This window comes from Sapajus apella, unplaced genomic scaffold (assembly GCF_009761245.1).
Source record: "Sapajus apella isolate SASKATOON/1434 unplaced genomic scaffold, GSC_monkey_1.0 scaffold17, whole genome shotgun sequence".
Classification (NCBI taxonomy): domain Eukaryota; kingdom Metazoa; phylum Chordata; class Mammalia; order Primates; family Cebidae; genus Sapajus; species Sapajus apella.
The window spans coordinates 6,380,676-6,405,455 of NW_022436957.1; the positions used below are offsets into that span (position 1 = coordinate 6,380,676).

General features: G+C 38.9%; 1 protein-coding gene across 5 annotated transcripts in view; it reads right to left on the reverse strand.

The window, feature by feature from the left end:
* Window positions 1–24,780, reverse strand: part of MID1 (midline 1) — a 371,713-nt gene that overhangs the window by 124,033 nt on the left and 222,900 nt on the right. For 3 of the 5 annotated variants that reach the window (XM_032285890.1, XM_032285891.1, XM_032285888.1), the window contains exon 2: window positions 9,460–10,175. In XM_032285890.1, the coding sequence (XP_032141781.1) occupies window positions 9,460–10,119 (660 nt within the window). In that variant the 5' untranslated portion in view covers window positions 10,120–10,175. Of the gene's footprint in view, window positions 1–9,459; window positions 10,176–21,348; window positions 21,786–24,780 lie in introns of those variants that run through there. The other 2 variants (XM_032285889.1, XM_032285892.1) reach the window with 2 other exon arrangements.

Genomic DNA, 24,780 nt, shown 5'->3' on the forward strand with positions numbered 1-24,780 from the left:
TGCAAATTAAAAAAGAGACCATAAAATCTAAAGTAATGTGAATGTCTCTTCCCCCTTTTATTTCTTCCATGAACACAGTAACCCTATCCATTATTATATTCTCACATGAAATTTCTTTCAGAAAATATATATTAACCCCTCTCTCTCAAAAAAAAAAAAAAAATTTATTTCACTGTTACTCTATAGAAAAGAGTAAAAATGGCCTAAACTCTTAACCTTGCATTTAAAGACTTTCAAGAACTTCCCTTTAGGTGACTCTTCCAACATCTTCTCTCCTGGCTCCCCAGTTGGCACCCTGTGATCTAGCTAGGGTTGTCTAAAATTCCAAAGCTGTCTTGCCTATTCCTGCTGACAGGTCTCTGCTGGTCTCTCTCTCGCAGAGCGCCTCACTCTTCTTTGATGCGTAATCCATGCATCTGTCAAAGCAGCTTAAATCCCACCACCCTGAAGCAAGGTTTATTGTCTACTCAAAAGCAGATTCATCTCTTCCTCCTCTGAATCCCAAAACACTCGTCTAACGCATCAATTCTGCACATGTCCATCAACAAGTGTTTATTAATTGTCACTTCTCTGCCCTTTGGCAGGTGCCTTAGAAACAAAACTACACAACACATTAAAGCAACAATACAGACCCTTATCTCACACGCACATAATACAACCAGTGGTTAAAAAATATTTGGCAGTCAGTCTATAGCCCATGTCCACACACTTAGCCATTACACATTCTGCCTCCTAGTTTCTAACAGTTGTGCTGACATATGTTGCAGGCTTTCTCTAGGCCAGGAACAATGCTAAGGGTTTACATGAAACACTTTATTTTGCTCTCCCAATTTTCTGTGAAAGTAAGTACTATACATTATTAGCTCTGTTTTATAGAGTAAAATACAGCACAGGAAAGTTAACGAGGTGCCCAAGAATTACGTTTACACAGCCACATGACTAAGAGGTATCATGTGTACTTGTTTGTGCATTTTTTGAACTCTCTGAGCTTACCAAGAATGATTCTGATGATAATAAATCACTAGGCAATAATACATTTCTCCCTGCAGGTGAAGGAATTGAGAGAAAACTCATCCAGGGAATAGACAGGTAAGGAGGAGGAAAAGGAAGCTGCCTTGAGTTTCCAAGTAAGAACATATGCCTGGAGATTCTTTCTTTTCCTCTTTTTTTAATTGCATTTTAGGTTTTGGGGCACATGTGAAGAACATGCAAGATTGTTGCATAGGTACACACATGGCAGTGTGATTTGCTGCCTTCCTCCCCATCACCTATATCTGGCATTTCTCCCCATGCGAGTTTCTTTCTTTTATTCCATCTATCATAAACATCCTTGTACCAAACTAACAAAATTAAAATATATCTTTAATATATTTTATAAATATTTAGAAATCTTATTTTAATCACATGAAAACTATTAAAAATATATATTGCAACACATTGTATACATGTATGGAAATATCAGGCTGTATCTCATAAATATGTTCAATTATTGCCAACTAAAAATAAAAGAAAAAATACATATCTATATTGCAGACTAAAGAAATGCTACCATGAAATTAGTACAAACAGAATTGCATATTGGAGTCAGTTGGAACTGGTGAAACTCCATATATTCAAAACATTTTAGAAGACATGTGTCTGAGTTATTCACATACCACATGGTGAAACATCATATAGTGTATCTATATTTTAGATTAAAATCAACTGAGAATTATTGTGAATGAGTTTGAAAAACTATATAGCGTTACACAAAGAACATCATCCATGCTAAAAAGTTAAAAACGAATGACTGATAACAGGGATTTTATAGATATCTAGTAAATTCAATATTGTTTGCTAATACAAGGCTTGGAAATGGTAGGTACAATGGCCCCTTTTCTGGGAAGCCTTTCTCCATCTCTCAGGGCTGGGGTCAGTGCCTTTGCTTTGGGCACAATGTGCTTCCCTCCACCATCAACAGAGAAAGTATTTAGTAGCTGCTGGAATTCCCTACTAGACTATAAGCTCCATGAAGGCAGGGAATGTTACTGTTCTGTTCATATTACCTTAATTTATTAAACACATAAAACTTAATTTTTATGACCTCTCAAAAAACCTATATTAACTTTCATTGTTCTTTTTTTTTTTTTATGAGACAGTCTTGCTCTGTTACCCAGATTGGAGTGTAGTGGTATTATCAGTGCTCACTGAGCCCTGATCTCTCAGGCTCCAGTGATCCTCTCACTTTAGCCTCCCGAGTAACTGGAACCACAGGTACGTGCCACCATGCCCAGCTGAATTTTTACTTTTATTTTTAGAAGAAACAGGGTCTTACTATGTTGTCCAAGCTGGTCTCAAACAACCGAGCTCGAGCAATACTCCTTTTTGGCTTCCCCAAGTGCCAGGATTACTGATGTGAGCCACCATGCCTGGCCATATTGTTCTTAATAGCATAGGTTCAAAAGGTCTAAAGCAGACAAAGTGACAGAGCTATGAAGAAGACTTGAAAATTTCATTCTCAGCAAACAAACAAACAAACAAACAGCTGGAAGCATTCTCTTTGAAAACTGGCACAAGACAAGGATGCCCTCTCTCACCACTCCTATTCAACATAGTATTGGAAATTCTGGCCAGGGCAATCAGGCAAGAGAAAAAAATAATGGGTGTTCAAACAGGAAGAGAGGAAGTCAAATTGTCTCTGCAGATGACATGATTGTATATATAAACCCCCCTAGTCTCGGCCCAAAGGCTCCTTAAGCTGATAAGCAACTTCAGAAAAGTCTCAGGATACAAAATCAATGTGCAAAACTCACAAGCATTCCTATACACCAATAATAGACAAGCAGAGAGCCAAGTCATTTGCGAACTCCCATTCACAATTGCTACAAAGAGAATAAAATACCCAGGAATGAAACTTACAAGGGACATGAAGGGCCTCTTCAAGGAGAACTACAAACTACTGCTCAAGGAAATAAGAGAGGACACAAACAAATGGAAAAAAAAAAATCCACGCTCATGGAAAGGAAGAATCAATATCGTGAAAGTGGCCATACTGCCCAAAGTAATTTATAGATTCAATGCTATTCCCATCAAGCTACCATTGACTTTCTTTGCAGAATTAGAAAAAACCACTTTAAATTTCATATAGAACCAAAAAAGAGCTCGTATAGCCAAGGCAATCCTAAGCAAAAAGAACAAAGCTGGTTGCATCACACTACCTGACTTCAAACTATACTACAAGGCTACAGTAACCAAAACAGCAGGGTACTGGTACCAAAACAGATACATAGGCCAATGGAACAGAACAGAGACCTCAGAAATAACACCACACATCTACAACCAGCTGACCTTTGACAAACCTGACAAAAACAAGCAATGGGGAAAGGATTCCCTATTTAATAAATCGTGCTGGGAAAACTGGCTAGCCATATGCAGAAAACAGAAACTGGACCCCTTCCTTATACCTTATACAAAAATTAACTCAAGATGGATTAAAGACTTAAATGTAAAACACAAAACCATAAAAACCGCAGAAGGAAACCTAGGCAATAACACTCAGGACATAGGCATGGGCAAAGGCTTCATGACCAAAACACAAAAGCAATTTCAACAAAAGCAAAAATTGACAAATGGAATCTAATCAAACTAAAGAACTGCACGGCAAAAGAAACTATCATCAGAGTGAACAGGCAACCTACAGAATAAGAGAAAATTTTGCAAGCTACCCATCTGACAAAGGGCTAATATCCAGAATCTACAAGAACTTAAATTTACAAGAAAAAATAAACAACCCTATCAAAAAGTGGACAAAGGATATGAACAGACACTTCTCAAAAGAAGACATTTAGGTGGCCAATAAACATATGAAAAAAAAAAAGCTCATCATCACTGGTCATTAGAGAAACACAAAATAAAACCACAGTAAGATACCATCTCATGCAAGTTAGAATGGCGATTATTAAAAAGTTAGAAAACAACAGATGCTGGTGAGGCTGTGGAGAAACAGGAATGCTTTTACACTGTTGGTGGGAGTATAAATTAGTTCAACCATTGTGGAAGACACTGTGGCAATTCCTCAAGGATCTAGAACCAGAAATACCATTGGATCCAGCAATCCCATTACTGGGTATATACCCAAAGGATTATAAATCATTCTACTATAAAGACACATGCACACATGTTTATTGCAGCATAATTTACAACAGCAAAGACTTGGTAGAACCAGCCCAAATGCCCATCAGTGATAGTCTGGATAAAGAAAATGTGGCACATGTACACCATGGAATACTATACAGCCATAAAAAAGAATGAGTTCGGCTGGTTGCAGTGGCTCATGGCTGTAATCCCAGCACTTTGGGAGGCCAAGGCGGGCAGATCACAAGGTCAGGAGGGAGATCAGCCTGGCCAATATGGTGAAACCTTGTCTCTACTAAAAATACAAAAATTAGGTGGGTATGGTGGCAGGTGCCTGTCATCCTAGCTACTCAGGAGGCTGAAGCAGGAGAATCACTTGAACCCAGGAGGCGGAGGCGGAGGCTGCAGTGAGCTGAGATCGCACCACTGCACTACAGCATGGGCAACAGAGCAAAACTCGTCTCAAAAAAAAAAAAGCATGAGTTCATGTCCTTTGCAGGGACATAGATGAAGCTGGAATCCATCATTCTCAGCAAACTAACACAGGAACAGAAAGCTAAACACCACATGATCTCTCTCATAAGTGGAAGTTGAACAATGAGAACACATGAACTGCAGGGAGTGGGACATCACATACTGGGGCCCATTGCGGGGTGGGGGGCAAGGGGAGGGAGTGCATTAGGACAAATACCTAATGCATACGGGGCTTAAAACGTAGATGATAGGTTGATAGGTGCAGTAAACCACCATGGCACCTGTACATGTATACCTATGTAATATTACCTATGTAATAAGGTATATCTTAATATTAATAGGTAATATTACATAATAAGGTATACCTTATTACATAGGTATTATACACACACATGTAATAAGCCTGCACGTTCTGCACATGTATCCCAGAACTTAAAGTAAAAAAGAAAAAAAAAAAAAGAAAATTTCACTCCCTAAGCAGAAGGCCTAAGTGCCCCTCTCCTAGTCATTAATTGATTACACAGACTAAAAACATTAATGAGCTTATGGAAATTTTGTAAATACACTAAATGTCTTCTAATATTTATTAAAGGATACTGCATCTATAAGTGAGACCATATGCAATTGTCTTGAGCCCTGATCTTAAGGGATTTAACTGGAAATCAATAAACAGAAAGACACATTTTAAAAAATACACATATTGGAACTTCAAAAAAAAAAAAAAACCCTTCAAGATAAGACTATTCCCACGAAAAATATACCAAGTCCAAAGTTGACTTCTACCCATCTACCAAACATTCAAGGAATAAATAAAATATTCTTAGTGATGGGAATATAGTTATTATTGCTGTGTTTGCAATCATCTCTTGCCTGCACAATGAAATATCTCTAATTAAATTCCTGATCACTTGAATTTACCTCCAATTTGGATTCAGGAAGATTACAATATTAAATAAATAAATAAATGCATGTATGTATATGTATATACAAATACGTGTGTGTATCATATACCTTAGCACTAGAACCTGAACTATGTCTGCTACTGGTTTTCAAAGAAGAAACAAGTTATAGAAATCCTAAGGAAAAAACCGTCTATCTCAGTATATACACTTAACAACTTTCCTAGTTGCATATTGGGAAAGACTTTTCAAACATAGAACCTTACAATCTATAAATTAAATCCAAGAATGAAATCTCATGTCTTCACCTCCAGATAAAAAGTGATACATAAGAATGCTGAGCTTTAACTGGAACTTTTAAGTCAAACTATTAAAAAATTTACAATGGGATGATCCATTGAAACGTGCATTATACAAACTTCCTCAGCCAACCTTTAGAATAAAAATAGCAAAACAATAGTTTGTAACTTCAGCTTCAGCTTATTTGAAGGGGCTATGCTGAAACTGAAAGGCAAGAAAAGGTCAGTGTTTTTTTTCAATTTGTGTATTTTTTTAGGTGTAACTAGAGAAAAGAAACAAGAGCTCCAACCTTGTATGTTGGAACTGAAAAAGAGAAACTACTGCATTTTACTTCCTTGAAAACTCTGGTATGCACTACATTAAATTCTCTTATATGTTATGTAGTTCACAAATCAAATTTTTACTCCAAGTTTGAAGGACTGAGAGACTTCTTAAAATTCAATTAAAATGATGTAAAGAAACGGTCATATTATGATATGCTCCATTTAGAGACCTTTGCACTGGGCAGAAAAACTTTTCTCTTTTTTATCTTAGTAGAGTTTAGGAAATGTTACCTTAATTTTCTCTTTGCTTCAGTATTTCCTGAGTGCCTCTCAATGTACAGTCTCCTAAAGCGTTAGATTACTGACATGATGCTATTTTATATTATGTGGATTATTTTATTTGTACAAGTTCTACATGTTGGAATTTTTCTCTTTTTTTCTTTTACGCTTAGAAAAGATTGTAATGTACAAAATGATACTGTGATTTTTTAATATAAACAGACATCTGTTATACTGAGATTTAATATGAGTAAAATATGTCGCCCAAAGTTTAGTGTCATTGCGAGAAATTGTTCTTCATAATCATTGCAGAATTCCCTTCTTCATATAATGGACTTTTACTAACAGAAGGACAAAAAACTTTTCCAAAGACACCAGGGTTTTTTCATATGCAAATTAATAAAGCAAATGTATTGTCTTATCAATGAAAGCATCCTCAAATTCCTCTACGCTTCATCCCTGTTCCCACATCATCACAAATCCACATCTATATGAGATCCTAGAGCTACAGAAAAATACATGTTCGGAGTACATTTCAGGCCAAAGTAACAATTAACAAAAACATACTTCCTTGGTTTTGGTCCTCTTGGTATGCTATTACTTCCTTCAAAAATCAACATTTATATTGTGTTTAGGCTTTAAACAAAACAAGGAAGTACATATGTTCATAAATATGTGATAACTGAAATATCAGATGCCCAAATGTCATAATTGTTATTATTTTTAAAATTCTAACATAAGTGACATGTTTTAAAACAAACATGCTATGTTGGTATGTTATTTGTTCAAATGCTCGTAAGTATATTTTTGTTGAATGGCTGTAAATGTGTTTTGGTGCACTGGGTGCTGTTTATATGCTTATATTTCTATAACTAGGAAATAAAAAGAAACCACATCATTAATTGTCAGGCCCTCCATGTGATGGTACAACAACCGATAACCCACTGGCTTGATTAAAGTGTGCAGGGATCATAACTGAAGAGTTTCATTTTTATCACAAAAAGGGCTAGAGCATGACAGGATTTCCTTATAAATTTGGAGATGTGATGTACATAATAACTCTGCTGTGACAGGGCATGAGCACTGAGCAGAACTTGACTACAATATTTAAATACATTCCAAGCCTGGGAGTTGTTAAATATCAAACATCATTATGATTGTGGTGTTTTAACAAACAATCATTAAAAGGTAGTGCAAATCCAATCAAAGGAGCATTTTTGATAAAGAAACAAAGATCTGGCATGTTTACATTTTGCAAAACAAACATTAAACATCTCTGTTCAGTTTTCCTAAATATTCTCCCTTCAGCTCCACCACCAATAAAAAAAGGGTTAAAAAAAGATTACCTTGGTTTGTAAAAATTAATAGCCTTATCGATTTATGCAAAATTAGCTCTAAAGGCACAGCTCATACACGCATTGCCTTTGCTATGATTAACTTTGGTGGTACTTTTCTCCGGTGCTACCATGCACTGTACTGGAAAGCCTGTCAGCGTCTGTCTTCTGTTATCTGTGTCACCTAAGTCCTTGTGCTTACCTTCCTCTACATGGTTTAAGGATGGATTCGCACCAGTAATTCTTTGGATAGTTGAAGTGAAACATGCGGCCCAGGTGATGCTTTTGTTGCCCAAGTGACATTGAGAAGCAGGAATTCACCTCAGCAAGTCGAAGTCCCTCAACATGTCAAGCAATAGCAAAGCCAAATCTCAGATGTGGTCCGTTAATCCTACTGTCACAAAATAAACTATATGGTCCCAGTAAACACAATCACCCATTTGCTAAGGAGAGGTGATAGGAACCACATGTTAAAGGTGACACTGTTTTCTAAGTGATAACACTCTTTTGATCATGTGATTCATTTTGTTTGCTCAACAACATGGTATATGTTTTTCCTGAGAGGAAGGACTTCAATCTATATTTACTTAGAGCTTTTAATTTATACTTTCTTTCTTTTAATTGGTGTCTTGTGATCTAAAATTAGCTGGTGAACATAGTATCTCACTCAAACTTTCTCAGCTGAGTTTTCAATAATTTGATTCACCATTTCCCGAAACTGAACAGATATCTGGAGACTTGGCTTTTTCTTTCTTCCCTGGTGCTTTCTATCCATATTTATAGGGTGATTTTTTTTTTTTTTTGAGACAGAGTCATGCACTTTTGCCCAGGCTGGAGTGCAGTGGCACAATCTTGGGGCACCGCAACCTCCACCTCCCAGGTTCAAGTGATTTTTCTGTCTCAGCCTCCTGAGTAGCTGGGATTACAGGCACCCACCACTACACCCAGCTAATTTTTGTATTTTTAGTAGACACAGGGTTCTGCCATGTTGGCCAGACTGGTCTTGAATTCCCGACCTCAAATGATCTGCCTGCCTCAACCTCCCAAAATGCTGGGATTACAGGCGTAAGCCACCACGCTCTGCCTAGAGAGTGATTCTTTTATTTCATATATAGTCATATTCATTATCCCCCAATCTGGAGTTAGGTTAATAATTTCAGGCAAAAAATGAAGTTCAAACAGTGACCTTGCTGAATAAAGAGCCAACACGAAAAGGAATTCTTTCATGAAACCTAAGATTGCCAGAGCACTGCATTTCACCAATAAGCTGGATATCATTTACACAAGGAATAAAAGGTCACGTGTCCTCTAAAATCCCACATTTGCTACAGACATTCCTCCTTCTATTCTTTTGTTTGTGCAGTAACTAGATACAGGTACAATGAGAGTGAATTAGTTTTCCCAGATGAGTGAGAAAAGTAAATGTTCCCCAAATGCCCAAACCGAGATTTTATCTGTCATTCTGTCTCTCTCTCTCTCTCAGAGAGAGGCAGCACTCTCTTTGCAAGAACGGTAAAAATTGAAAATGATCCAGAAAAACTGCATGGATTGAAAATGATCCAGATTTTTAGAATGTGCCCTCACCTTGACAACGCTAAAATTACAAGCAGCAGTCAACTTTTACAAGATACCCTTATTGTGTAACATTTATAGGCTGCCAAAAACATGTTAAAACTAATCAGATAACAAAGGTGAGGAGAAAACCTTCACCTGCCATGTAGCTAGCAGTGAATACACTTTTTATTTCCAGGACATTTTCTGGCAGAAAGGGGTTGGCTTAAGGCGGATGGGACTAACCTTCAATTTGTCATAGCGCTCACTCAAAGCTGCCACCTGATGATCGCGGTGCCGCCCAACCAGTTTACACAAGGCACAGATTAACTGGTCATCGGTCACGCAGTACATATTCACCTTCTCATCCTCGTGCTCCAAGCACATCAGCCCCCGGATGTGTGAGTCCGGAATTGGCTCAATCAGACGATGGCCTGTAAAGGGCTTCTTATTCGGGTGAGTGGCTTTCAGGCACTCATCACAGTAGGATACTTCGCAAGTGACACAGGTCTTCACAGCGTCCTGGGCAGGATCCTGGTCACAAAACTGGCAGAGGACCTTCTCGGCTGAGGTCATGGTGTTGGCGTCAAAGGCCCGCTCCCGACGGGTCTCGCTGGGAGAGTTGGGCCCGCTCACTGATGCTTTCTGGAACCTGTCGATGATGTTCTGTAGAGTGACGTTGCGCTTCAGCCCGTCTAGACCTCGCTGGCTGAGGGTGATGACATGCCGGCAGGTGGGGCACTGGAAGGCGGTGATGGACTCCACAGACTCGTTGGTAGCACAGTGTGATACTAGGATGCGGTGGGCGCAGTTGAAGCAGAGGCTGTGTGCGCAGGGCAGTAGAAGAGGGTCCTCAAAGAGCTCCAGACAAATAGGACAGGTCAGCTCTGACTCCAGTGTTTCCATCTTCAGGCAAAGCTCTCTTGTGTCATCAGCAAAACCCAAGGAAGCTGATCAGCTATCTGGAAACAAGAACATAAGATTTGATTAGGCACAGACAGGGGGGTCTACCATGGCGGGCTGTCAGCTTTGAATGCATCTCAGAATAATTCCAAACACAGGTCATGAAAGGGTAAGTGTGTGTACATTCCAAATAATTCTCTTTCTATTCATTGGGGAAAGAAGGGGTAAAAGCATCCTGAGCCATCATACACCAGTTAACATTTTCTCAAAGTTCAGGAACTGAAAGTTTGCAATTTTTTTTTTTTTTTTTGCAATTTTGTTTTTTGAAAGGCCTCATTGAAAACTGGAAAGTAATTGAAACTGTAATTTCCATAATTTGTATTTAATCACAATAATCTTATTGTGTCAAAGTCAGGTTTTACCTTGCACAGAAAATGAAAATGCAGAAATATTCATTAAAAAAACTAGTCTTTTATAAATTTGAATTTATAAACTTACATATTAATGTATATGAGGTTTAAGGACTTTTATTCTGCAATACCAAACCAGGTTTCGGAACACTAGGAAGGCAGTAACTACAGAAATAGCCATGAAATATACATGAAATCAAATGCATGGATTTCAGCAGAGATGATCATGTTTAAGCATGGGATGTCATTTTACAAAATACATTCCTAAGAAAAAACATTGACTTTCACAAAGATGACTGTGATAGAGGCAATATTTCTGGTGTGTATTCATTATGCTTCTGAATAATTCCATTGTTTAATCTGGCAGTGGGACGTGGGTGGGCAGAGAGAAGCAGTTAAAAATATCTGGGGGCTTTTTCAGTGGCTGCAATAAGTTTAGGTAATGACTAATATTTAGAGCAACAATTTAGTTAATTAGAACAAGAATTTGGGTGGTTATCATATTCATTTGATAAGTTATGTTTATGAGCATAACGATTACAGTTGAGAAAGCAATTTAAGGAGGCTTACAAAACTGCTGAGGGACCCCTTTAGCCAAAAAACTCCCATCACGGGCTTGTCACTGTTTCCAGCAACAGGCCAGACTGGCAGGAGGTCCAGCCTCACACTCTTGAGTTGTGTTGGCCTGGGTATAATCTCTGCCAGCTTTGTTGCTCCCCTCCAGGCCACCCGAGGGTGGCCCAGCTGCCTGCTCCCCACGCCATAAAGACTTGAGTGCTTTTGTGAACTCTCGTCTGCCTTCCCATCAAAAAGGATAGTGGAAAGAATTCCACACAAACCCCAGTTCATTAAGGGTGAAGAGGCCTCATGCTCATTAGCAGGCCTGGGAACGAAGCTGCTTTGAACCTTCTCCCTTTCAAGACCATTAGCAGAGGTCTGTGGAACAGTGATGGGAATATTAGATGCAACCCACTGCAGGCTGTGGGAGAAGAGTGCAGTTCACCCAGTAGTCAGGAGGTTCAAATCACCCACGGGGGTGGGGGGTTGGGTGTTCTCAGCCTGATTTATGGGAAGGTTTCACATCCAAAGCTATGTTTAGTGATTCTGACAATCAGTCGCTTGTATTCACACCTCCACTTATTTACAAAATTCATGGTTTCTCGAATACCCTGACCCCTTCTGAAATAACATCCTTCAGAAATATCATGCAGTGTTCTGGTGAAATTAATGCTCATCTTGCTACCAACTGAATGGTAACTGATCATTAAAAGTATAAAGTTTGTCCTGAGCCTGTTAAAAATTAAAGAGCTACTGGCTCCATAAAAGCCTGGCACCTTAAAAAATCCTCAACCATTCACTAACATTTACTACATAGGAAAGAATAAAAGAGCAACTGTGACTTGAAATATTAAAGCTTGCACATCTTTCTACAACTTGCAATGGAAACCCTAGGGTTGCTGTTATAAGAAACATATCATCCCCACTTGGTCTCAGTCACCTCTTCCTATAGATGGCTCAGAAGAAATGGAAAGGTTTTTACCGATTAATAATTATTTTGGTTAATCATAGAAAAATGTAGAGTTATCTTCAAATCAAAGTTCTTCTACCTTCTTGTCAGAAGCATATAAATTAAAGAAAAAATGTAGCCCTTTATGGTCTGCTTTGTTCTCAGATAAAACAAGAATGCCTACCACTGAATCTCAACAGAAGGATAAGCCTCAAATTAGGTCTGGAGTGCTATGATGACTGTATTTTTAATGCAGGTGCCAGGATTCCATCCCAGAGAGGTGTGATGAGAATTTCTAGAAAGGATTCCGCTGGGGGACCTCAGAGGAAATGCTGACATTTTATTCATTTCTTTAATAGATGTTTACTGTGTGCCAGGTACTGAAGTAGCTGAAGAAGCCAGAATCTTTATCTCTATTATCATGGGCCAAGCCAGCATCATCTCTCATGTGGACTATCATAAGACCTTTCTAAATGATCTCCTGGCTTCTGTTCACTCTTGCTCTTCCCCCTATAGCCTATCCTCCACTCAGAACCCAGAGAGCCTGTTAAAACATGACAGAACATGCCTCTCCTCTGCTCTGCCCTATAAGGGCTTTCCATCTCACCCAGAGAGAAATTCACCAGAGTAAGCCAGCCCCAGAAAACACAGACTCAGACAGTGAGCTCACTTCCTCCCACACTATTCACTGCTCCCTCTGCTCTGGGCACATGGCCTCATTCTGACTCCTCAAACATGCCAAGCACATCCCAACCCCGCTCACCCCTGCAAGGTCTTCAGAATCCACATGACCCTCTGCTCCAGTGTCACCTTCTCTCTGAATCAACATAAAACCAATTCCCCTTCTACTACCATATCACCTACCCATTGTGGCAATTCTTCCCCCATCTCGGTTTATTTTTCTTTATAACATTTATCACTGACATATTCTTTTAGTTTGTTTATTGCTCCATCTTTCCCCACTGTCCTCAACACTAGAATATAAGCTCAGTCAAAGCAGAGATTTTGCTTTGCTCTTTGAGGGATGTACCACCAGCACCTAGAACAGTGCCCAGCATACAAAATGACTCAAATAGTCGTTGATTCCATTAAATGCACTGATTTTGCAGCTAAAATCAAAAAGAATCAAATATAGCCCTGCCTTTAAGGATGTCTCGATATATTAGAACAGAGGTCAGCAAACTTTTTCTATAATGGGCAAAATAGTACACATTTTTGGCTTTGTGAGCCAAAGGGGCCCTGTTGCAGCTACTCAAATCCACCACTGTAGGGCAAAAACAATCAGACACTATACATAAAGAAATGAGTACAGCTGTGTTCCAACACAACTGTATTTAGAAAAACAGGTCACAGGCCAGCATTGTCCTGCAGATCTTATTTTGTTAAGCCATGTATTAGAAGATAGAGGCATATACAGATAACCAGAATATAAATGAAAATCATTCTCAGAGAGGTATAAATAAAATGTTGTGTGGGTAACAGCGGCAAGGATGGTGGAGCAAGACATGGACAAGCACGTACAAGTTTTCAGTGCTAATGAGAAATGATATGCAATGGGCTTTCAACCTGACATCAGTGGAAATTATGTGACTCGAGTGCTTAGGGGCAACTCATGTAAGAATGATTTAATAGTAGCTACTCAGAACCAGATCTTTTCTTTTATTGCCATAGTGCTTTATGCAAGTGTCTACACTGTAAATGGTTAATTGTATTAGGTGATGGCAAAATACTCAGCTGTGGTAGGTGAAATTCAGCCGATTTTCTAAATCTTTTACCTGTATGCTACCAAAAAGGAAGGGGTTTTGGTTTGATATCTATAATGGATCCCATTTTTTCCACATTTACCCAGATTTTACAATGACATAGATATCATTTTTGTTAAATGACTCAACAGTATCTTATTTGTACTCATTCCGTTCCTTCTTCCAAAAGAAACTTAGTATGGGTTATTTTCTAGCTTTCTTTAAAATATCTTTTTGCAGAAATTAAAATGCCATTTATTTATTTATTTATTTATTTATTTTGCCATTCAATCTTTCACCAAATATTTAAGTTCTTCTATGTACTCGGTCCTGAGACAAGTACTGGTAACACCTGGCCCCTGTCTCCATGATCTTATGGTTCATTCAGGGAGAGAAAATATGAAAAAGGCCAGGTGTGGTGGCTCATGCCTGTAATATCAGAACTTTGGGAGGCCAAAGTGGGATGATCTCTTGACCCCAGGAGTTTGAAACCAGCCTGGGCAACATAGTGAGACTCTATCTCTACTAAAAAAAAAAAAAAAAAAATTATCCAGGAATGGTGGCACATGCTGTGGTCTCAGCTACTTGGGAGGCTGAGGCTTGAGCATGAAAGGCTGAAGCTGCAATGAACTGCGATCATGCCAAAGCACTACAGCCTGGGCAACAGAGTGAGCCCATCTCAAGAAAAACAAAATGAACAAACTGTAATGCAGCATACAAAAAGATGCATGCTAAAGACAGACAGGGAATAATCAACTCTATATAGGAAGAGAGGAGACAAGGAGAAGCTTCCTGAAGGAGGTAAAGTATGAAGTGGGTTTTACAAGATGAACAGGGATTCACCAAGCAGACAGTGGTAGGGGCTGGGAATTTTATCCAAAATTTTATCTTTCATTTGACTTTTCATATATATATATATATATATATATATATATATATATATAAACAATATTAGGCCAGGCACAGTGGCTCACACCTGTAATCCCAGCACTTTGGGTGGCTGAGGTGGGTGGATCACTTGAGGTCAGGAATTCCAGACCAGCCTAGCCAACATGGTGAAACGTCCCATCTTTACTAAAATTACAAAAAATTAGCTGGGTGTGGTGCCATGCACCTGTGATTCCAGCTATTCAGGAGTCTGAGACAGTAGAATCACTTGTGAACCTGGGAGGCGGAGGTTGCAGTGAGCTGAGATCACACCACTGCACTCCAGCCTGTGTGACAGAGCGAGACTGTCTCAAAACAAAACAAACACACACCAACAAAACCCCCCTATATCATAAAATAGCAACTTTTGCCTTTTATTAAGTCATAATGTAATTTCCATGCCTCAAAAAAAAAGCTTATTTGTCTTTACTTCAATAAAAGGAAATCACACATGCATATTTAACATTTTTGTGAATGGGCAGATTGGTTCTCATTCAGAGAGGATCTAGATAATCTTGGGAGTCCCTTGCAACAAACTGGAAATGGCAACAAATCTCAGCTCACACCTCTGCCTGTCCATGGTTCAGACATCTAGAACAGGACACAGAATAATGAACAAAAGGGGAGAGAGCTAGATGGGTGACTGGACAATCTAAGACATTCTGCAGTTCTGCTACTTATTAGCTGTCTGTGTATTCAAGGGTGAGTTTCCACAGATGTTCCCTACAGTCAGTCCCTCTAGCACTCACTCTAATCACTCCCCTTGGCAGGAGAGTCTTTAGTGACAGATTACAGTGAAGCCCCGAATTGTGGGACACATTGGATACATATTTTGAAGAAACTTTCTTATGGGTTCAAGACTTACGAAAAAGGTACTTCTATAAAGTGGAAAATTAATAAATAGACGTTTTGATGGAAAATAATAATATAAATGTTTTCACACCTCCCTCTTCTTCCTTTCCTTTTCTTTCTCATTATGTGTATCTTAGTCCATTTTGTGTTGCTATAACAGAATACCCGAGGCTGGGCAATTTATAAAGAAAAGAGGTTTATTTAGCTTGTGGCTCTGCAGGCTGGGAAGTACAAGAAGCATTGTACTGGCATCTGCTCAAGAGAAGGAACTTTGCTTTATAACAACTCCACTCTCGTGGGAACTAATCCACTCCTGTGAGAACCAATCTAGTCTCCATGAGAGCAAGAACTGACTATCTCAAGAAGGGCATCAAGCCATTTGTGCGGGATCTATCCTCATGACCCAGACATCTTCCACAAAGGCCCACCTGCCAATACCACCACATTGGGGATTAAATTTCAACATGAGTTTTGGTAGGGACAAACCAACCACAGCACTGCATGTCACTGCAATTGTACTTTTCTAGTTTTCCTCTGCCTAACCACTGCTGACTTCTACCTCTTGCTAATCAAAGCCTAGGTGTTTTCCCATGGTGTATGGGGCCTTTGAAAGAGCCATCCAATTTTTTGTTTGTTTCATGTACTGCCTCTCTGAGAATGACTGCTAGGCTTCTATCCAAAAATGCCATCCCTTTCTGGAACCAGTCTAGCACTGACAGTTCTTTGCTTCATGTACTGCAAGTGCCTCAGACTTGAAATGCGTATCATGTGGGATTTATCCTCTTCCCTCACAAGACTGTCTTTGTCTTCTCTACAGGGCTCCTGGTGGCTCCTCACAGCACTTCCATCCTCCTGGTCACCAGAAGGCAGACATCACAGTTTCTACTCATCCCTCTTTGGGGGTTGGCAGAATAATGGCTCTCAAAGATGTCTACAGCCTCCTTCTCAGAGCTTGTGAATATTTTAGGTTACAGAGCAAAGGGGACTGAATGTTGCTGATATAATTAATATTGCTAAGCAGCTGACCTTGAGATGGTAAGAGTAGCATGGATCATCTAGGTGGATCCAAAGGAATCACAGGCTTTTTAAATGTGGAAGTGGCAGGAAGAAGAGTTAGAGTCAAAATGATGAGATATGACAAAGAGTCAACCAGTCATATCTGGCCTTGAAGATGAAGGGGCCATGAGCCAAGGAATGCAGGCAGCTGCTAGAAGCTAGAAAAGGCAAGGAAATGAATTCTTCCCAAGGCCCTCAAAAAGGAATGCGGCCCTAAAGATACCTTACTTATAGCTCAGTGAGACCTGTGTCAGACTTCTGACTCTAGAAATGTAAGATAATGAATCTGCATTGTTTAAAGCCATCGGGTTTGTGCTAACCTGTTACAGCATCAGTAGGAAATGAATATACCCTCTCTCCCCCAAATCCAAATCATTAGCTAAGACATACACGTGTCAATCCTCAGGAACTCTTTGCACTGGTTTCCTTCCCACTGTTCCCACTGCCCCTGTGTTGATGCAGACTCTCTTTGCTATATTCCTGGACCATTACCAAAAAATCCTCCTAATTTGATTCTCATCTCAAATCTTTTCTCCTTCAGCTGGATGTTTGTAATGTCCTTCTGGCACCACTACTTTTTTCTGTCACTCCTTTCAAAGGCACAAAACATTAAGCAGCTCCCTGAAGTATGAATGTGGTCACTTTGTCTCCTTTGCAAGCCTCGCTCCAGCTTCTCCCAAACTATGCTTTCAATTTTATTCCCAATCATTCCCTGGCCTATACCAGGGACCCAGTAAATGGGACCATTTCATGCTTTTAGCAATTGCCTTTTTTTTCTTCCTAGCACAAATCATTTTTCCTATGTGTTTCTGGTTTCATGTTTGTTTTCTTTGATTTCAGGGTTTTATGTTTTGTTTTGTTTTAAGATGAGAGTAGAACCTCCTACAAGGCTCAAAGAGCCTGGCCACTGTTAGATTTGGTGACTTCATATTCAACAAAGAGGAATTATTTTAAAAGATGGCTCTAAATAGTTTGACATGTCTTAATTTTTACATTCAGCAAATCAACCCCTTTAACTGAAAAACACAAAGTGATATAATGGTCCTATTCACAAAATAAAATATTTATTTTATAATATTATTTCTTAGTACACAACTGAATAGTCAGCAATAGGACCTGGGTTTAAAGTTATAGGATTCATCTCATTCTTTCAGTATGGCTGGATTCACTCTGGAGTTGACACAGGAACATAGGTGCATGTGTGCAGGCTGACACACAAACACAAACCTCATATGGAGATAACATTCGCACTCTAAATTTGAGGCCAGTTATGAATGTGTGGACTGAGAAAAATAACCAACTCCCTTGACATTCTCCATGATAAAAACTGGATGTAAGAGGTGTGTGACTTTTGGGGCTAAGGAAAATTAATCAACAGAAAGATGGAAAGCTAGCTGTGAGGACTGTAAGAATGATGTGACCTTGGTACCCAGGTGATGGCTAAGGTGATCTGGCTGATCTAGTTGCCTGAGCAGGTGGCCCCTTGCTCCCTCTGGTCTCCAGGTATCTTCATCCTGAGAAAGCACTCATCCCAGGAGGAGGACTTTCCTGGAGAGAGTTAGACTTTCTTTTGTCCAAGGTACAGGATATGAGAGGAAACATCTTGAAGGAGAAAATTCCCAGTGGAAGAGGAAGGACCTAGGGACTTCCTCGGTTTTAGAGTTTGGGCTTGAGAAGGGAAATGGGGGATCTCAGGATAGGTGCCCTTATGAATTATTGTTGCAGACCAAGGGCATAGATTCATCTTTTTTGCTCCCTCCTCTGAAGTAAGAGGCAAAAATATTGACCTGGTGAGTCCATTCACACATAGCATTTAACCTCCAGCCTATACTGTCGCAACCCTTGCCACCATCCTGCTGGCTAGCTCATCTTTATTTTTTATTTTTTTAGAATTTCACAACTTTATTCTTTGTAGTCTCTCCTGACCTCTGCTATGACACAATCAGGATAACCTGCACCTTGAAGGAACACCTAGGATCCCCGCGAAGATAGCATGCATTGCCAGGTTTAATCCATAGTCAAATTCAATGGGCAGGCCTTCTGGTTCAGAATGCCAAGGATATAGAAGTTTCACTTGTGTATTCAAGAACCGACCAGGAATTAGGAGTCTCCAGGCCAAATGCATTCTGAGAGCTCACTTATCCATTAGAATAAGGAGATAGCCTATCATCAGCACATCATCTATAATTTTTTATCCCAAATTTCTCTTAATGGGGGCATTGACATTTTTAATCATAAGGTAAACCCACGTCTCAATGCTTTCCTACAAGTATTCTAGGTTATGTCTGCATACTTCATGAAATACAATTATTTTTCTAATTTGGAGTATATAATAAAGAACGTGCAATTCTATCAATTCCATCAATAATGTTACTTTCAGCCTCTCACTTTGTACAGCTCTAAAGCCTTCACTACCAGGGAAATTTGTGAGTCACTAGACCAAGGAATAAACTTGGATGCCAACACTGGGCGGCCTGTGATTAATTTGATTAATTGTTAATACCAGGTGGCTCTCAGCCACTGCCCAGATGATTCCCAGGGCACTTCCTCCAGTTCTTTTCCAAATATGCTCTGGACTATAGAGAATAAGTTTATTGTTAAATTTACCAAAACATAACTGAGATGACAAACACACTGTTAAAATTGTACGATGTTACACCAAGCCACACGAAAATGGTTTCAGAACAGGAAGCTCCAATAAGTATTTCAAACAACAAATAGCATTGAAAATGTACCAATAAATCGAATTATTTGAGAGTCCTAAATTTCAGAAACAAAATCAAATCAATTTACTTGATTGTCCACTCCTGCTATCCCTTGCTTAGCTGGGTAATTAAGATTCAGTTGATTTGTTGCTATTTGAATTTTTGCTGTGAGATTATCTGCATTATAGAACTATAGATGAAATAATTTTTAAAAACTGCAGAATGATGTTTCTATCTTGGACCAGGAGAAATACAGACTTTCAGAGGACTCAAAACTACTGAACTGTAAAACACTGGAAATCAACCTGAGTTTGGGAGGCAGATTGTAACAGGGACCCAACTCATAAGGGACTTGCTCTCATCTTAAATAAGCATAATTTTCAGCAAACTGACACAAGAACAGAAAGCCAAACACCGTATGTTCTCACTCATAGGTGGGTGTTGAACAATGAGAACACGTGGACTCAGGGAGAGGAACATCAGACACTGGGGACAGTTGGGGGGTGGGTAGGGGAGAGACAGTGGGGGGTGGGGAGGGAGGGGAGGGTGGGAGAGATAACATGGGGAGAAATGCCAGGTATGGTATGCGCCTAAAGTAAAATAAATAAATTTAAAAAAAAATAACAAATGGATAACATTAAGAAAGTAAAAATAAAACCACAGATTAAAAGAAAAAAAGCATCTAACACAATCTCAATAAAAACTGCTTGCCACATCCAAGATGAATTCATCATAGAGTATTTTGAATAACATAATACAAGCACTCAACATGTGTATATTCAATCATGCAGTTTAGTATTTGACTTTGAGTGATAAAAACCACCGAATAAAGATACTACCCAAATGCTATTTTACTGATTAGTACTCTGGCCAATTTAAGAAACGGGTGGGTCAGTAAAGGCACAGTAAAACAAGGCCACGAACTGAAGGAAAAAGGAGAGGAGACCCAATTGGATTTAATTGCATTCTGAAATACTGCAAATTTATAGTATAATGTAGGCTGTTTCAGTACAAATGAGAAGTGGTTCTTAAAAACAACAGTATAAATAATATATCAAGTAAGAACAGGTGAAAAAAGGTGATCCAGTAACATTTTATAGAATTTTATAAAATCCAGTAGCATTTTATAGGTAAAGATGGTTACTCTGAACTATCACTGCATTTAGCCTCCAAATGCCAGCACATTCAAATTCATTTGCTCAACCGGTAACAGACAACTAAGAATTTCTGCCAAGCAAATTGTAGGGGACCAGAGGGACTGTTTGAAAAAAAAAAGTGACAAGCAGATGAGCACTGAGATGCTAGCCTCAAGTTTTAAAACAATTAATACAATAGATATTTTGAATAACTTGACATTTCTTCTTTAAGAAGTGCTGAAATTAACTTTTTTTTTTACCTGATACTTGAAGTGAGAACCAGGAAAGGCTTTTAATTTCACCAAACACCCACCTGGTGGAATTCATGCAAATCAAATTAAACTGTTAACCAAATCTTTTCTGTACTTTCACATCTGCTTAAAACATGCTCATTCTTAATAATTGGATCTCTAGGATATTCTTTAAAATAATCACATACTCGTCTGACCATGCAACCTGATTAATAATGAATGAACATTACTGAAAAGAATCACTTTGAAACACGGCAGATGTCTGTGGGGATATGAAGGCTTTAATGATCAAAATTAAGGGGAAATGGAAGCTGGGTCACACTTTCTGGTTATTTTAATTGAAACCTAGTCTTCCAAATTTACTTAACAGAATACTTAAACACTTCTTCACGAGGTTCATTTATACAAGCAGACAAGCACAAAGACAAATGGCAATGCAAAAGAACAACCCAGATTCCTTGAGAAACAACTGCCCTATCCTGTTCTGTTTTAATAGTGAAGAAAGCCCCTCAACAGTTTCAGAAATCCTATTTGTTCCATTGAAAGACTCATAAACAGGTTAAAAACAGGAATTAGTACATTGGTCCTTAATAGTTCTTTGAGCACCTCTCTAGATTCTGACAAACAGATCACCTTGAATACCCACCAATGGACTGCACACTAGTTCTTTTTGAAGAAACATCGCTGTAGGCAGAGGATGGGGACCCACAAAATGACAGACAGGCCACCAAGACCAGATGGTGGGTGGCAGGCAGTGCTGGAGCGGTCCTATGTGCCTGTGAGTGCGTCGACAGTGAAACACAACAGGAAAATCGGTCCAACAATTCCAGGAAGGCCAGCTCCACCTCATCCACTCCGCCAGGGTTGCCCGAGTTGAAGAATCAACTGCCTTTTCCATGGCCCCCGGCACGACTTCCCTATCCCCTGGCCTACTCAATGTTCAGCTGAACCCGAATGAAAAGGTAGCTCAGGTCAGCTCAACACCCACTGCCTGGTCCAAAAAAATGATAACTTAGCAATGGAATCTGTACTCTCATTCCTTACAGAGACCAGGAGCAGCTTGGCTGACAGAGATAGTGTCCTGTGGCTGAAGGCTGGATGCCAGCTTTCCATGCCACCAACAGGAGCCGTCCTGCCCAGCTCCTTGGGTTGGGAACAGGCACTAGACTCATTTCCTTTGGGGCCTCTCAGTGTCCTACTGAGCACACAATCATATTATACTCTGGATGCTGGCTCATTCATTAAAAAAAATAATATACACATTATTTTGTACCTTTATCTTCTGAATTAACATGTAATGTCTGGAAGAAGTTTTCTTCAAAGTTACATCAGCAACAACAATCTCCAGTATAGAAACAATAAAACAGTCATTTATTTCTTCTAAAAATAGTGACCTAAATAGCAATCTATCATCCTGATAAACAAAATATATGTACATATGAAATATACATATATATGTATATACACACAGGTTTCACATACACAAACATGTATACATATATTATGTACAAACATATATAAAAATCATCATATGTGTATACATATGTTGAATATTATATACACAGTATATATATAATAGCAAATCTCTGACAAGCGTCTAAAATTTCAGTCCCCAGAATGGCAAAGAAAGGGTGAATTGAGAATGGAAAGTAAAATTTGATTTTAAAATTTAAAATTTGATTGACTAAAGGAAGGAGGGGAAATAGTCTTCCTAAAAGCAAAAAAAAAAAAAAAAAAAAAAAGTCCTGCACTGCAGTTCTTTGAAGGATGTTGCTTATCACTATGTAAGACAAGAAACTGCAACTAAAGTAAATCATCAGGAAAGTGTTTAAAAAAAGAATAATGTACAATTCAATTCATAATCCAGACATTTGGACTCCACCAAAGGTGTTTAAGGAACATTCATGATAAAGGGGAAGGAGAGGCAAGAATTGCTTCCTCAGGCTGCCCAGTTTGCACGTCTCAACGTCTACTTTATTGCCATTGCAACACTTCACAGTAAATCAAAGCATGCTTCACATGTTAGGACATAAAAATGCAAACACAGATTTTTTTGGCTTATGTCTCTCCAAGTTATAACTTCATTTGTCTTTTAACAATGAATAAAAGGATTACTCAATTTCACATATAGATGACTTCCTTAAGAAGTTCTCATTGTCCTCGGAGGAGACACGCATAGATCATCAAGTAGAATTCTAAAGAACTTTTCATCAAGACATGGCTTTTGTTAAAACAACATTTAAATTGTCAAAATTCTACAGGCCTAACTTTTCCCTATTTTGGCACTGTAGTGGAAAATTAGCCTGAACATCTCAAGTTGAAATATCAGGAAAGAAATATTTACTCCACCCCTCAAAACAAAATGGTAAACAAACAAAAAAATATTATAATCTCCTAAAGGGCATAAACTCACAACTTCCAGATGAAACTTCCCACTCTCTGAATGTCTCACACATTTCATGTCTTTTACAGTTTAAGAAATAAAACATTTACTTTTAAAGGCACACAGAACCTATTTTACATTATATTGAAAATGACTGATGTTTTCCAGGTCTATGCTGTACCGGGCATCATGCAAGAACTCGGTTCTGAAGGCAATGATAGCAGCCTGGACAGAGAAGGAAGATGGTGAGAGCCAGTTATACCTGGTCTCCTGGCAGAAGTCTAAATCGACCCTCCTGGTGAGTGGACCAACAGTGCAGTGGTAGCAGAAATGGAAGTTACTAATTCCTGTGAAATCAGCCACAGATGAAAAGCATTTAACACTGCTGTCCCTGAATGCTTCCTCAAATGTATTTGTAGTTTGATAGGCATTTCTATGTATATTCACAGAACTATTTATATGTCTGTATAAAGTCCTATATATGTCCATAATGGAATTAGTTTTTGTAGTTACATATAATGTATATGTATACATAAGTCCACATATACATATACAAAAGCATCTTTTCAAAATTGTTTGAGACTGGATAGAATTCACTCTTCACAAACCCCTCAGTTATAGTGGCCCTTCTGCATTACAGAAACATTCCTTCCTCAGTGCAAAAACAGAAACCTGTAGATAATGTTTATTTAAAAATAACAACTGCCTGCTCATATCTGCAAAAGGTTACCTGAAAATGGGCAAAATGACACAAGTGATCTATACTCTGAAAGACAGACCAGTCAAGTGGGATTTCTGCAGCAAGCATAGTAGATTGTGCCCTGGAGAAACGCTCGCCTTTGGGGAAACTTTTTCTTACTTTATTTATATGATACTCTCCTAGAAGGCAGAGAAAGTACACAGCCTCCCCTTCCCAATTATTATCCACCAGGAGCAAAATAGTTATTGATGATGGCAATGCGACATTTCACAATTGTTCTCTGAACACTGGGAAGCTTAAGTTCAAAGACAAGAACAAATGCTAGTCTCGTGACTCATAGAGGTAATGACGATGTTATAGAGTAACTGATTCCCATTGTGTGAGCAGTTTGGGAAATTCTCTCAAATATGATGGCTCCTTTACTCAAAGAAAATCTCTTTTTCTCTCAACCTCAAAGTCAGCCACACACAAAACCCTCTTGTTCACAATACCCTGAAGCTGCCTTGCAATCTTAAAAAGTAAGGAAAACTAACCTTTATTCACAACTCCTGGTTAACTATTACGAAGAACATGCTTTAACCATTTCCCCTGATCACTGAAGCTCTACAGTCAGGGGAAGAAGTCTTTTTTCTTTTCTTTCTTTTTTTTTTTTTAAAGGCAACAGAAAGAGGAGTGACTCTTTTGTTCTGAATTGTTATTGTAAAGCACCACATGAAAGAAAAGGAACGATGGGAACATGGCAATGAAAAGGACAACAGCGCTGACAAATGAAAACAGGATATTAAGAACAGCGTCAGGACTGTGAGTCTGTACAGAACAAAGGCGGAAGGCTTCTCGGGAGAAATTGAAGCAGAAATACTCTTAACACATTTACATGCTAATGGATGAACTGTAGTTTCTCCAGGTGGCATAGATCTTTAAGTCCGGGGCAATAAAATTAGGTTATCATTAACACACACACACACACACACACACACACACACACACACACACAC